The 13876-nt window shown below is 44.1% G+C and overlaps 1 protein-coding gene across 14 annotated transcripts in view; it reads right to left on the bottom strand.

The window, feature by feature from the left end:
- The window catches only part of LOC118386337 (CLIP-associating protein 1-like), a 121468-nt gene continuing 107592 nt past the window's right edge, over positions 1 to 13876 (bottom strand). For 6 of the 14 annotated variants that reach the window (XM_052522707.1, XM_052522710.1, XM_052522706.1 and 3 more), the window contains 13 exons: positions 13196 to 13339; positions 10649 to 10753; positions 9362 to 9508; positions 8771 to 8877; positions 8301 to 8423; positions 7668 to 7806; positions 6903 to 7152; positions 6691 to 6750; positions 6322 to 6512; positions 5793 to 5921; positions 5383 to 5589; positions 2420 to 2536; positions 1 to 1258 (listed from right to left, as the gene is read on the bottom strand). In XM_052522707.1, the coding sequence (XP_052378667.1) occupies positions 1172 to 1258; positions 2420 to 2536; positions 5383 to 5589; positions 5793 to 5921; positions 6322 to 6512; positions 6691 to 6750; positions 6903 to 7152; positions 7668 to 7806; positions 8301 to 8423; positions 8771 to 8877; positions 9362 to 9508; positions 10649 to 10753; positions 13196 to 13339 (1806 nt within the window). In that variant the 3' untranslated portion in view covers positions 1 to 1171. The remainder of the gene's footprint in view (positions 1259 to 2419; positions 2537 to 5382; positions 5590 to 5792; positions 5922 to 6321; positions 6513 to 6690; positions 6751 to 6902; positions 7153 to 7667; positions 7807 to 8300; positions 8424 to 8770; positions 8878 to 9361; positions 9509 to 10648; positions 10754 to 13195; positions 13340 to 13876) is intronic. The other 8 variants (XM_052522717.1, XM_052522716.1, XM_052522713.1 and 5 more) reach the window with 2 other exon arrangements.

The following is a 13876-nucleotide window of genomic DNA, read 5'->3' on the forward strand; positions in this document are numbered from 1 at the left end:
GGAATGTAAATAAATATTTGTTTTTATTTGACAATGGAAATGGAGTTAACCACAACAATAATTGATTGTGAGTTGGCATCTTTACCGCTCTCCTTATTTTGAACAGCTTCAATTTTAGATTACCAATTTCTGTTTGAAAAAATGAAGGTCACCATTTATTTAATACAATACTTCTATTTTTTCTCATGATATAGCCAAGCTATTAGCTGGAAGTTGGCCTCTGATAATGTTTCATTATAATTTCTCCCAAACTAATGGATACTAACAATAACAAATAGTGTTAGCTTACCTGGGCTTAAGTTAGTCTTTATAATGATTGACATACGTAAAAAAAAAATATTAAAATGTTTTCTTCTTTCACTTTTTATAGGATTGTATAACGTCATACCTCAATCTACTAATTCTACTTCATTCGCTGACATATTTGGTTTTCATTGTTCCTAAACTGTTTATAGGGGCTTTGTATCCTCACTGGGCCAGTCATATGATTCTTTATCACAAACCGACTGTCATGTGGTCCCCCTTGACAGGTCTTCTGACCTCAATGGGACTTCCTGGTTAAACGTGAAGGCCCTATTCTACTGTGACGTTTCAGGCTGTGTTTACTCATCCAATGGCATTTGAAGTGATGTTTTGTTTTTGCTGAATCAATATCAGGGTATTATTTAGTATTGGACCATACGTACCATTCTTATTGGACCATATCATAACCCTTGGTTACGTTTCCATCCCTACACTCTGAATGCTCAACATAATGAATATCTGATCTTTACCTTGCAACACATTGCTAGTGATGCGTCATAACAGCTGGGGGGGGCGACAACGATGGGACGAGACAAATGAAGGTACAAGTTCCATGGGGGAAAAAAAGAGCAAAGTAAGTGAATTGGTGGTTGGAGCGATGAGCAGGTCATAGTGTCACCCAGAGGAGTCCAGTGGGGTGAAGGAGAGAAGAAAAGATCAGGAATGGAGAGGTCTGGAAGAGGCACGACTATGAATCTGTCCCAAATGGCACCCTATTCCCTATATAGTGCACTACTTCTGGCCTGAGCACAACAGTAGTGCACTATATAGGGAAAAGGATGACAATTTGGGAAGCAACCTTTCCCCCCTAATTCATATGCACAGTACAGGCAGACGGATCTGTGTTTCCCTCCCTCTGCTCCTACAGTTAGCTGTGTGAAGAGACATCCGAGGAACTGCTGCTGTTGCTGTTGGTTGTCTGAGCCCTCTTGATGTACAAGTTCAGCAGCTTCATCTGCAAGAAGAACAGTTTTGCATTGTTGTGATCATGACGGAAAAGTTACAGTGGCACCGTTGTCCCGACCAGGGTTGGTAAAAGTAAGTCAACTGAAATGTCAATATCAGGATGTTGGGTTTGCTTCCTGAATTAACATCTACAATACATTTTAGTACTTTAGCAGACGCTCTAACCAGGGCGACTTACAGTATTGAGAACTCAGCGACACAGGACTCAAAATGGAATTTACCCCAACCCTGGTCTAGACCAATCAGATGACCGAAAGCTGTGGCGGTACTGAGGTGACGGGAGAACGGCTGGCGTAGCGTGACAGGCAGAGTGACCTTAGTAACATTTAGCTCATTGTGCCAATTGCGTATTTCCTCACAGAAATGAGGACAACATTGTTTCAAGGTTGACATCTACTAATGAATGGGTAATCATTTTGTAAGTTAATGTTAGCGAGAATGTTTTTAAATCGGAGCGAGCTAGGTCATCCAGTGGAATGACATGCCTGATTAGAGTAGAGCTTGCTAAGGGAAATGTGTGTTATAGTCTACTTACTACGGCGGCTCTAGGATTAGGCTTTGGGCATGGCACTGCTTGGAATGTCGTGAGGGTCCAGAGTCTCTAATAAGGTGTAAACGCTAACTAATTAAACGGTTGCTGTAGCGATGAACCTACGAGCCAATGCTCCGTGACCCTGCTGCTTTCTCAACCCATCCAAGGTCATTGTGCAACAGGCTCAATCCAGCCAGCACACTCTCTTACTCTCACTTTATGCCGGCCTGCCTGTCAGAAACCAGGAATAGGAGGGGGAAAAGGGGATTCACATTGGATAGTGTTCATAAGGCACAAAATGGAAGAAAACGGTCCGAAACGAGGAAGTACTACCTGAACTTGTCCAATAAGAAACACAGATTTTCGTTTTCAGTTGCACAATGTTTTGCTACAGTGTGTCCTAATGAGTATGACCCTGATGGACTCCAGTGCCCCCTTGTGCACTCCAATTACCCTTACTGTACATCCAAACCACACACCACAGACCAAACCAGTCAAAACCAGAGGCGAAATAAAAACCTGGAAAACCGATAAGGGGGTTGTGTTTGGGAGACGTGTGTGTGTGTGTGTGAGGACTTTGAGATGCAGACGAGCACATGCCAGTGGTGGGTAGCGTACCTTGCTGCCCGTGAGTAGCTGCAGGTGTGGTTTGAGCTCTTCTCCAATCACGGAGTAGATGGCCACCAGACAGAACACGCTGGCCTTGCGAACACTACTCTCTGTGTTGTCATAGCCCTGGGAACAGACATGCAGACTATCACTGGACTGGCTGCCAGCAGGAGAAACAAGCACGCACACGCACACACACACACACACACACACACACACACACACACACACACACACACACACACACACACACACACACACACACACACACACACACACACACACACACACACACAGCGAGCAGCGAACACACTCGTGAACGAGCACACATAGAACAACAGGTCATTGGGAACGTGGGAGGAGTGGCAGAGGTGTGTGCCCAGGGGCAGAGTACAGGCAAACATTTCCAGGTACAAATAAGGCAAACAGTTCTCACTGTCAAAATATGAACATGAACAAATACGGTGTAGGCCTAGAAACTACCAAGGATGTTCCTACTAGATTTTCTTTCCATGACCCCTTACCCTAATCCTGCATCGCAGGAGTTCTAAACCAAGTCATCTACAGAGCTAAAACCACTATTTACATTAAGAAAACAGAGAAACACTTTGTTTTCTGTGCAGTCGCAGTATGATTGAGACATTATCTGTCCACCACTCCACTAAGCAACTTATGCAATTTTACATGTTTTTTATTGAACCTTTATTTACAAAGGTAGTCATGCTGAGATCAAGGTCTTTCAACAGATGAGACCTATATACACATCAATGCACATCAATATATACATCAACAAACAATATAAACTATACACGTCAATACACATATCAACAATATATAAAACAGAAACAACGGCAATACACGAAAAAGCAAAACACAAGCATAGAAAACAAACACATTCTTCATTAATAAGGTCCTGAATCAGCCTTTTGAATTGTCCTAGAGTCACCAACTCATCCAACTTCATAGAGCATTCCACAAGTAAGGTGCAAAAAAAACTAAAAGCAGATTTACCTAACTAGCCACTCCTGAGACCGGGTCTGAAGTAAGGTACGGCGGAGGTTAATGCAGGAGGACTTTATAAACAAAAAGAGTGCAAAGCAAAGAGGGCCAGCCTACTTTCTGATACAGTGGTGTGTACTGAACCTATGCAGTGGTGTGTACTGAACCTACACAGTGGTGTGTACTGAACCTACACAGTGGTGTGTACTGAACCTACACAGTGGTGTGTACTGAACCTGTGGTGTGTAACCTACGCAGTGGTGTGTACTGAACCTACGCAGTGTTGTGTACTGAACCTACACAGTGGTGTGTACTGAACCTATGCAGTGATGTGTACAGTACTGAACCTACACAGTGGTGTGTACTGAACCTGTGGTGTGTACTGAACCTACACAGTGGTGTGTACTGAACCTACACAACCTACACAGTGGTGTGTACTGAACCTACACAGTGGTGTGTACTGAACCTACACAGTGGTGTGTACTGAACCTACGCAGTGATGTGTACTGAACCTACGCAGTGTTGTGTACTGAACCTACACAGTGGTGTGTACTGAACCTATGCAGTGATGTGTACTGAACCTATGCAGTGATGTGTACTGAACCTATGCAGTGATGTGTACTGAACCTATGCAGTGATGTGTACTGAACCTATGCAGTGGTGTGTACTGAACCTATGCAGTGGTGTGTACTGAACCTATGCAGTGGTGTGTACTGAACCTACACAGTGGTGTGTACTGAACCTACACGGTGGTGTGTACTGAACCTACACAGTGGTGTGTACTGAACCTACGCAGTGGTGTGTACTGAACCTATGCAGTGGTGTGTACTGAACCTATGCAGTGGTGTGTACTGAACCTACGCAGTGGTGTGTACAGAACCTACACAGTGGTGTGTACTGAACCTACGCAGTGTTGTGTACTGAACCTACACAGTGGTGTGTACTGAACCTACACAGTGGTGTGTACTGAACCTACACAGTGGTGTGTACTGAACCTACACAGTGGTGTGTACTGAACCTATGCAGTGGTGTGTACTGAACCTACACAGTGGTGTGTACTGAACCTACACAGTGGTGTGTACTGAACCTATGCAGTGATGTGTACTGAACCTACACAGTGGTGTGTACTGAACCTACACAGTGGTGTGTACTGAACCTATGCAGTGATGTGTACTGAACCTACACAGTGGTGTGTACTGAACCTACACAGTGGTGTGTACTGAACCTATGCAGTGATGTGTACTGAACCTACACAGTGGTGTGTACTGAACGTATGCAGTGATGTGTACTGAACCTACACAGTGGTGTGTACTGAACCTATGCAGTGGTGTGTACTGAACCTATGCAGTGATGTGTACTGAACCTACACAGTGGTGTGTACTGAACCTATGCAGTGATGTGTACTGAACCTACACAGTGGTGTGTACTGAACCTATGCAGTGGTGTGTACTGAACCTACACAGTGGTGTGTACTGAACATATTGCCATTAATAATGTGTAGTGTGCTACGATAAACTTTGTCCAATGGCTTCAATACAGTGGCAGCTGCATTCATATAGACAATATCATCATAGTCTATAAACAGTATACATTTCATTTGAATAACTATGTAATCCATGCAGAAATTGAACCCACAACCTTCCCACTAGGCACAGACGTCTTCATCTCAACATCTAGTTTGGATTTACATTTGATTGAGTTGCTAACTAAAGTGAATTCATATGGAAATCAACAAAAAATGTAACCATGTCATTGGATTTAGGTTAAAAGTTGTGTGACAGAAATACAAAAAAATTGACTATTTTTTGCAAATCCAATGTTTGATTCAACTTCATCACATATAAAAACAAGTATGAAAAGACGTGGAAACAACTCTGATTTAACTAGTTTGTGCCCAGTGGGTTGCCGTAACCAGCGTAGCACCGCACTCTTACCAAACACTCACATAATGCAAAACAGGACCAGATTCTCACCTGCAGTAGTCCTGGTATGATGTCAGGCAGCAGCTGGTGCAGGGACTCCTTGGTGATGCGTTCGATCACCTTAGTCTGCATCTTGATGGCAGCCAGGTTGATGGGGTAGTCAGCCGTCTGGACGATGGGACACAGCACCTTGATACACTGCTCTGGGTGGATGGAGCTGGCTAGGGTGGAGGCAGACTCCTCCGCTGCTCTTACCACCTACGGGGAAAGTGGAGGGAGAAGGTTTATATGGTGATTTATATCATGGGTTTGATGACAGAGAACTGCTCTGGGTGTAACAGTGATAAGAGAGACCATGTGGAAGATATGACAGAAGCAAGAATGGACTTGGTATACAGCGAGAACAGGACTGGTACCGAGCCTTGGGGGACACCAGGGAGTATAAATATAAGGAGTTGCACCTCCTTGTGGGAGTCTTTGTGTGCCTCCAGGGTCTTCATGATGGTGAGTTCAGCGTAGTTCTTGAAGCGGGCCGGCTGGTTCCGCAGTATCTCCTTCAGTACCCTCAGTGCCATGGCCCGGATAGTGTACTGCATGGGAGGGTAACAAGCCACCATTACAAACCATACATGCATTCTTGCTCACAGACATGCACCCCTGCCGACTGACATGCACCCCTGCTCACAGACATGAACCCCTGCTCACAGACATGCACCCCTGCTCACAGACATGCACCCCTGCTCACAGACATGCACCCCTGCTCACAGACATGCAGCCCACACCCACACGCCAAAAGCCATATCTTTCAGCTTCAGAATGTTTTACATTTGCAGCTAAACAAATAATCAGTGAGGTAGTTGGGGATGCAGTCTTATTATTATGTATGAATGTGTTTGTCACAATAATAATCACCATCATTGCAAGTAAAACCTTCCAACTAGCTGCAGTCTATCTGTCATGTCAGAACTAGTAAAAGTAAAGGATCCCTACGTCTTTATCCCCCAGTGTCTCCAGGAGCAGTAGGAGGATGGTCTTGAAGTGTTCGTCCCACACGGCCAGGCTGTCCTCCCGGGTGATCTTCAGGAGCTCCACCAAAGCCCCTTTACGCTCCTCCATGCGTTCATTGTGATTTGACAGTTCCTTCAGCAGGTCTGCAACCAGGTCCGAGTGGTCCTGGGAACCTGGGGAGAGGACAGAGGAGAAGACTGGGTGAGTGGTCCGGTTCATATAACACTCAGCCCTAGCTAGCTACTAACCCCATGTACCAACAAAAAAGCGACAAGGAAATGGATGGCAATGGAAACAGCATTGAAAAACTTTAGAAAACAAAAAACGATAGTCATGGAGTAGTGTCTCTACCTGGAGCAAAGCCCTTAGAGAGCACCATCTTGTTTTCACCACTGCTGTCCTGCCGACGGCCTGTAGAGGGAAGAAGTGGGAGAGGAGCGAGGAAGACAATCAGACTTACTTTTCACTGCAGATAAAGGGCCATCCTAATCCCAATGTTTTTGGTCTAAGCAGGAGGTGGAGTCACAGGATCAAGGTTCAAGCAGAGGTCAAAGGTGACTCACAGTCTCTAAACTGCTCCACATCGTCATCAAACACGGCCTCCTTCAGGGCGCTCTTGTCGTAGGATGAGGTGATGGTGTCTCCGTATCCGTAGGGGGCGAACTCCCTGGTTCGCGGCCCAGAGAAGGAGCGGGGGGACGGGGTGTTGAGAAGAGAGGTCTTGTTATCCAGGGCCGTACGCCCACCCTCCACCACATCCAGCCCCAGACGGGCATCAGAGCATGGAGAGGGCGCCACACCTTCCCGTCCCGCCTGGGGGGAGAGAGAGAACAGAGTTAGTCTCAGACGTGGAAATGGTTATGACATCCAGGGCAGTGGGGGCTGCTGTGGGAGGACGACTCATAATAATATTTTGCTAATAATTCCGCTACAGACATTACAACGTGCCTGTCCTCCCCAATTAAGGGGTCACCAACCTGCTGTGAACCAGAAAGGTATATAGGAACGCAACATGAAGTCCTGGTCCAGTATCCACAAAGCATCTCAGAGTACGAGTGCTGATCTAGAATCCGTTTTGCCTTTTAGATCATAAGGAATAAGATTATATGGACAGATCCTAGATCAGCACTTCTACTCTGAGATGCTTTGTGGATACGGGCACTGGGCTCTTTTCCAATTTGTTTGTCTTCATGTCCTCTCTCTTCGCCTCTTACTCAAAATTCATTAGAGGAGGAGGTGAAAGGGGTGGGACTTTGGATGTATTCTCCTATTCGTTTTGATAAGGAGCGAGGAGAGAGGACACTTCCAATGCAGAGGTTGGGACTCACAGCATCGTCCCTCTTCCCTCTCAACTCGTTGAGGTCCTCCTGGCTGCGGTAGCTGAAGCTCTGGATGGCCTCTGTGACCCCTCGCAGGGAGCTGTAGATCTCATCAGAGTTCATGTTCTCTGTGTCATACTCCAACATACTAAAGAGACAGAACAGGAAGAGAGGATTTATATAAAGTGTCCCTCAGGACAGCAGACACACAAACAGTAAAGCTGCACACACACACATGAATACACTTATAGGGACACTTGCCGTTTCAGTCTGACACCGTACAAGAGGTTAATGCTTCTGCAAGCTAAGTAGATGACCTTCAGACAGATAGGTAAAGATGTATTCTGGGCAAAGCTCTGAAAATGGATGATGGTGTGTGATGTTCTAACTACCCAATTTGTCACTTGTAAGGGATTAGTTAGGAGGGACTGATACATCCCCAGAGAACATTGACAACATAGTGCAAAAAGAGACAACAAAAAAAAGGAAAATGTTCCCTATTGTTCCCTATGTTCCCTATTGTTCCCTATGTTCCCAATCCCTATTGGTCGAGGAAATATTGGGAGGACAACAGAAGCACGACGTGTCACTTCCTGTCCTGGCCATCCTAGGGAACTGAAGCTCCGCCCCTAGGTGTGTTACCTGGGAGAGTACGCTCTGCGGAGGACCCTGAGGGCGGGTCCGGCGGGGGTGGAGTGAGGTGGAGGAGGATGAGGGGGGTGCTTAGGTAGCCCATCGCCACTCCAACACCCACCCCACAACCGACTGTGGCCACAGAGGAACAGGCGGAGAAGGAGAGAACGGGACAGGGTGGGGGCAACAACACAAGAGGCCACACACACAGAGGAGAGAGAGAGAAAGAAGGAAGGAAAAATAGAGAAAGAAGAAGGGAGGAGTGCAGCAGAGAGAGAGAGGAGGGAAGAGAAAAATAAACTATAGTCTGAGTTGTGGTTAGAGGTTGGCATGCGTTAATATGAGTAGAGTATTAGAATGCATGGTGAAGGAGAACAAGCCCTCAGTCAGTCAAGCAGCGCTCTGTGGTTTAGCCATGCATTAGGAGACAAACAGACACTGGCACCTCTGGATGGAGGTCAGAGAAGGTGGGTACGTACCTGGGAGATAGCCCCCCATGGGAGCAGTTGGTTGGGGAAGTGAGAGGGCTGGTCCGGCTTGGGGGGTGCCGGCTTGGGGTCCGCCCAATAGTGTTGCTGGGAGAACTCTGAGAAAGAAAGAGACAAACAGGTTTATAAATGGTAAATATGCACCAAAAATAAAATATTACTAATGACCTCACCAATATTGATAAGGCTGCTGGTGTAAACAGATCCCCCTCCCTTTTATCCCTGGTTGTACTCATTTACCACGCTGCTGGTGTAAACAGATCCCCCTCCCTTTTATCCCTGGTTGTACTCATTTACCACGCTGCTGGTGTAAACAGATCCCCCTCCCTTTTATCCCTGGTTGTACTCATTTACCACGCTGCTGGTGTAAACAGATCCCCCTCCCTTTTATCCCTGGTTGTACTCATTTACCACGCTGCTGGTGTAAACAGATCCCCCTCCCTTTTATCCCTGGTTGTACTCATTTACCACGCTGCTGGTGTAAACAGATCCCCCTCCCTTTTATCCCTGGTTGTACTCATTTACCACGCTGCTGGTGTAAACAGATCCCCCTCCCTTTTATCCCTGGTTGTACTCATTTACCACGCTGCTGGTGTTGCTGGAGTTCTTCAGGTGGTTCTGGAGCAGCTTGGTGGCCCCGTCCTGGAAGGTCTTGGGCAGGGCTCCCAGCAGCATGGTGAACTCTGGAGTGTTCAGCTCAAACAGAGAGATCAGCACAACCTGGGCTGCCTGGGGGGCAGAGGGACATACAGTAGTCAATTGTGGGTTATGGACTGTCTGGGGGACAGATAGGGGGAACAGGGACATAGATAATAGTGGGTTATGGGCTACAAGGGGGGCAGATAGGGGGAACAGGGACATATAGCCAATAGTGGGTTAGGGGCTACATGGGGGACAGATAGGGGGAACAGGGACATAGATAATAGTGGGTTAGGGGCTACATGGGGGACAGATAGGGGGAACAGGGACATAGATAATAGTGGGTTATGGCTACATGGGGGATAGATAGGGGGAACAGGGACATATAGTCAATAGTGGGTTATGTATTCTTACAGGGAAGCTCTTTGCTCCTCTAGGAACTAAAATTAATTTGTCAGCTAACCATACCAGTGGAGAGACTTGGATGTACACCTTGAAACTGCTGTGTCTGTAGTGTTATATACTGAATAAAACAGTACAGAGAAACAGTCCAAACATCTAAATCACAGTTGATCACATTATCAAACATGTTTTTGCAACTTCTGCTGTAATATACATTTGTGGTGAGTGACATCATGCTTTAAAAACAAAATATTAAATTCACAAGTACTTAGTTCTAGCAGGTTAGACATTGCTTATAACAAGGACTGAGACATTACCTTAATTAATACAAAACCATTTTAAATAATTAAAGTAATTCTTTCTACTAGAAACGACCATGTCAGCATGCATATGTAGAGGCTGTTAATGTGGTTCAAAACAGACAATGTGTTAGGCACAGAACAAAAGGGAAAATAGCATTCAAGTTTTCACATCGTTATTCAGCGATGATATCGGTCGGTAGAACTTCGAACAAACAAAGCAACTATCCATTCACATACTCCTGAGACCTAATGACATAAATTCTTTGTTGTGTTGTAGTAGTGTTCTGTTGGCGAACAACGGCAGTTTTACTTTCAAACCTGCCCATTTATCCAGAATCAAATTCGCAAGGCATAGCTACTGTAGGTTAAAGCGAGCAGTAGAAAGGGCTAGAGCGTGAAGGTGAGGTAAAAAAGGCAAGGCCACACTTGAGATCATTTCACACTCTTTGAGGCAGCTAGGCATCTGTGCAGCTCGGCAGGCGGTGCGTGCTTGGCGGTGGACAGTGATTGGTTGATGAGGCACTACCTGCTTACACCTCTCTTCCAGTTGCCCCTCCCCGGCCTGCTGGGACAGTAAGGCTGTAGTACTGGACCTGCCTGATAGCTCCTCCACCACCCAGTTATGAAGGGTCTGGGGCACAGTGGCAGGGAGGTAGAATTATGGGTATTGTAGTTTTGACAAAGGAAAGCAGATGTTTATAGGAGTACACTACTATAAACATAGACAAGGTTATAGCTGTTAACAGGGTCCTCCTGTGGGATGCAAGTGGGGTATATAAAGTTTGTTTCTATTATAAAACAATTAAAAGCATGAAAATAATATTTATTTCCCATTCCTTTAAAGATTATTTTTAGGCTAGCTGTTTTTAATACCCTACAGTGTATGGTACGTCCTGTGTTAAAAACTAGTTGAGGACTTAAATTGGAACTAGCAGTGGTGGAAAAACAAACAACCCAAGAGTGAACACACGTCCTGCCACAGAACAGAGAGATAGCAGAGTCTTATCACCAGGTCATTTCTGGTGGAACATGGATTCATTGCCAACACAGTTAATAAGAACATAAACAAATACAAACATAAAATCTGTAGTAATTCAAATGACGTAAATCCCTGTGTATCGATAGCTACATTTTAATATGGATAACATTTAAAAACTGTTGAATGCATTTCTTCTAAAGGAGGGTGTCTGAGTTTTGCTAATAGTTAACAACAACTGATGACCGACTTAATCAAAGCGAACCAATCCTAAAAAAAAAGTAAAGCTGAGGAAGTAATCTAGCTGCTGTACTATTAGCATTGCAGTATTATCGTTGTTTTCTGCCTAGAGAGCATGTTATTCAGATGGTATTTATTGAGCAGGCCCTTGGGACTATGCCCTAACTAGTAGGTCCTACTTTCCACTGAGACATACAGTGCCTATAGAGTCTACAACCCCCTTGGATTTCTTCACATTTTATTGTGTTACAAAGTGGGATTAAAATGGATTTAACTGTCATTTTCTGTCAACGATCTATACAAAACACTTCGTACTGTCAAAGTCAAAAGGTTATTTCATTTTTTTGATTAATGAAAAATAAAACACTAATATACCTTAATTATAAGTATTCAACCTCCCCATAGTCAATAAATGTTAGAAACACCTTTGTCAGCGATTAAAGCTGTGATTCTTCCTGGGTAAGTCTCATAAGAGCTTTGCACACCTGTATTGTGCAATATTTGCCCATTACTCTTTTCAGAATTCTTCAAGCTCTGTCAAGGTGTTGGGGAGCATGGCTAGACAGCCATTTTCAAGTCTTGCCATAGACTGCCAAGTAGATTTAAGTCAAAACTGTAACTTCGCAACTCAGGAACATTCCCAGTCTTCTCGGTAAGCAACTTCAGTGTAGATTTGGCTTTGTGTTTTTGGTTATTGTCCTGCTGAAAGGTGAATTCCTCTCCCAGTGTCTGGTGGAAAGCAGACTGAACCAGGTTTTCCTCTGGGCTTTTGCCTGTGCTAAGCTCTATTCAGTTTCTTTTTATCCTAAAAAAAACTCCCTAGTCCTTGCTGATGACAAGCATACCCATAACATGATGGAGGCCGTTTCTCAGTGATGTGCTGGATTTGCCCCAAACATAAGACTTTGCACTTAGGCCAAACAGTGTATTACTTTATAGTGACACCACAATAATGACCTAAATGACAGAGATAAATTAATAATTACAAATAAACACAAATGGAAATATTCCAAAACATGTTAATTGTTGTTTCATACATTAACATGTTTTAGAATATTTTCATTCTGTTTATTTGTAATTATTCCTTTCCCTCTGTCATTTAGGTCATTATTGTGGCGTCACTATAATGTTGTTGATCTATCCTCAATTATATCCCATCCCAGCCATTGAACTCTGTAGCTGTTTAAAATCACCAATGGCCTCATGGTGACATCCCTAAGCATGTTTCCTTCCTGTCCTGCAGCTCAGTTCAGGAGGACGACTGCAATCGTCCAGTTCAGGAGGACGACTGTATTAAACCACCCATGTGTCTGGGTGGTTTAATACTGCATCCACAGCATAATTATTAACTTGCCCATGCTTTACGAGATATTCAATGTCTAATTTGTTATTGTAACCCATCTACCAATCAAAGCCCTTCTGTATGCTTACGAAAAGCTCCCTGGTCTGTAGTTGAATTTGTGCTTGAAATTCAATACTTGACTGAGGGTCCTTACAGATGTTGTATGGGGGACAAAAGAAGAGGTAGTCATTAAAAATCATGTCAACCCCTATTATTTCACACAGAGTGAATCCATATAACTTATTATGTGACTTGTTAAGCCAAAGTTAACTTCTGAATAACTTAGCCTTGCCTCGACAAAGTGGGTGAATACCTATGCAACAACTATATTTTAGTTATTTAATTTGAATTAATTTATAAAATGTGTAGATTTTTTTTCTTCACTTTGACATTATGAGTGTTTTGTGTAGATCAATGACAAAAAATTACAATTAAACCTAGTTCCATCCCAATTTGTTACGCAACAACATGTGAAAACATTTCAAGTGGTTGTAGACTTTCTATAGGCACTGCACCTTCCTGACGTCGGAGCTCTTGGGCTCTGTGGTCCAGGTAATGATGCGAGATACAGCCAGTCGGGTTTCACTGGAGTTGACAAAGTCTGTCGGATCCATCTGTCTTGCCAGTGATTCTATGTACTTCAGAATGGCCACCTTCACCTGCATGATACACACATGGTTTAGCTTCAAGATTCACACAGTATTTAGCTACATGATTCACACAGACTGTTAATCTACATGATTCACACAGTGTTAAGCTACATGATTCACACAGTGTTAAGCTACACGTTTCACACAGAGTGTTAAGCTACACGATTCACACATACACGATTCACACAGAGTGTTAAGCTATACGATTCACACAGAGTGTTAAGCTACACGATTCACACAAAGTGTTAAGCTACACGATTCACACAGTGTTAAGCTACATGATTCATACGGAGTGTTAAGCTACATGATTCATACAGAGTGTTAAGCTACATGATTCATACAGAGTGTTAAGCTACATGATTCATACAGTGTTAAGCTACATGATTCATACAGTGTTAAGATACATGATTCACACAGAGTGTTAAGCTACATGATTCATACAGTGTTATGCTACATGATTCACACAGAGTGTTAAGCTACATGATTCACACAGTGTTATGCTACATGATTCACACAGAGTGTTAAGCTACATGATTCACACAGGCA

This window comes from Oncorhynchus keta, chromosome 7 (assembly GCF_023373465.1).
Source record: "Oncorhynchus keta strain PuntledgeMale-10-30-2019 chromosome 7, Oket_V2, whole genome shotgun sequence".
Lineage (NCBI taxonomy): Eukaryota > Metazoa > Chordata > Actinopteri > Salmoniformes > Salmonidae > Oncorhynchus > Oncorhynchus keta.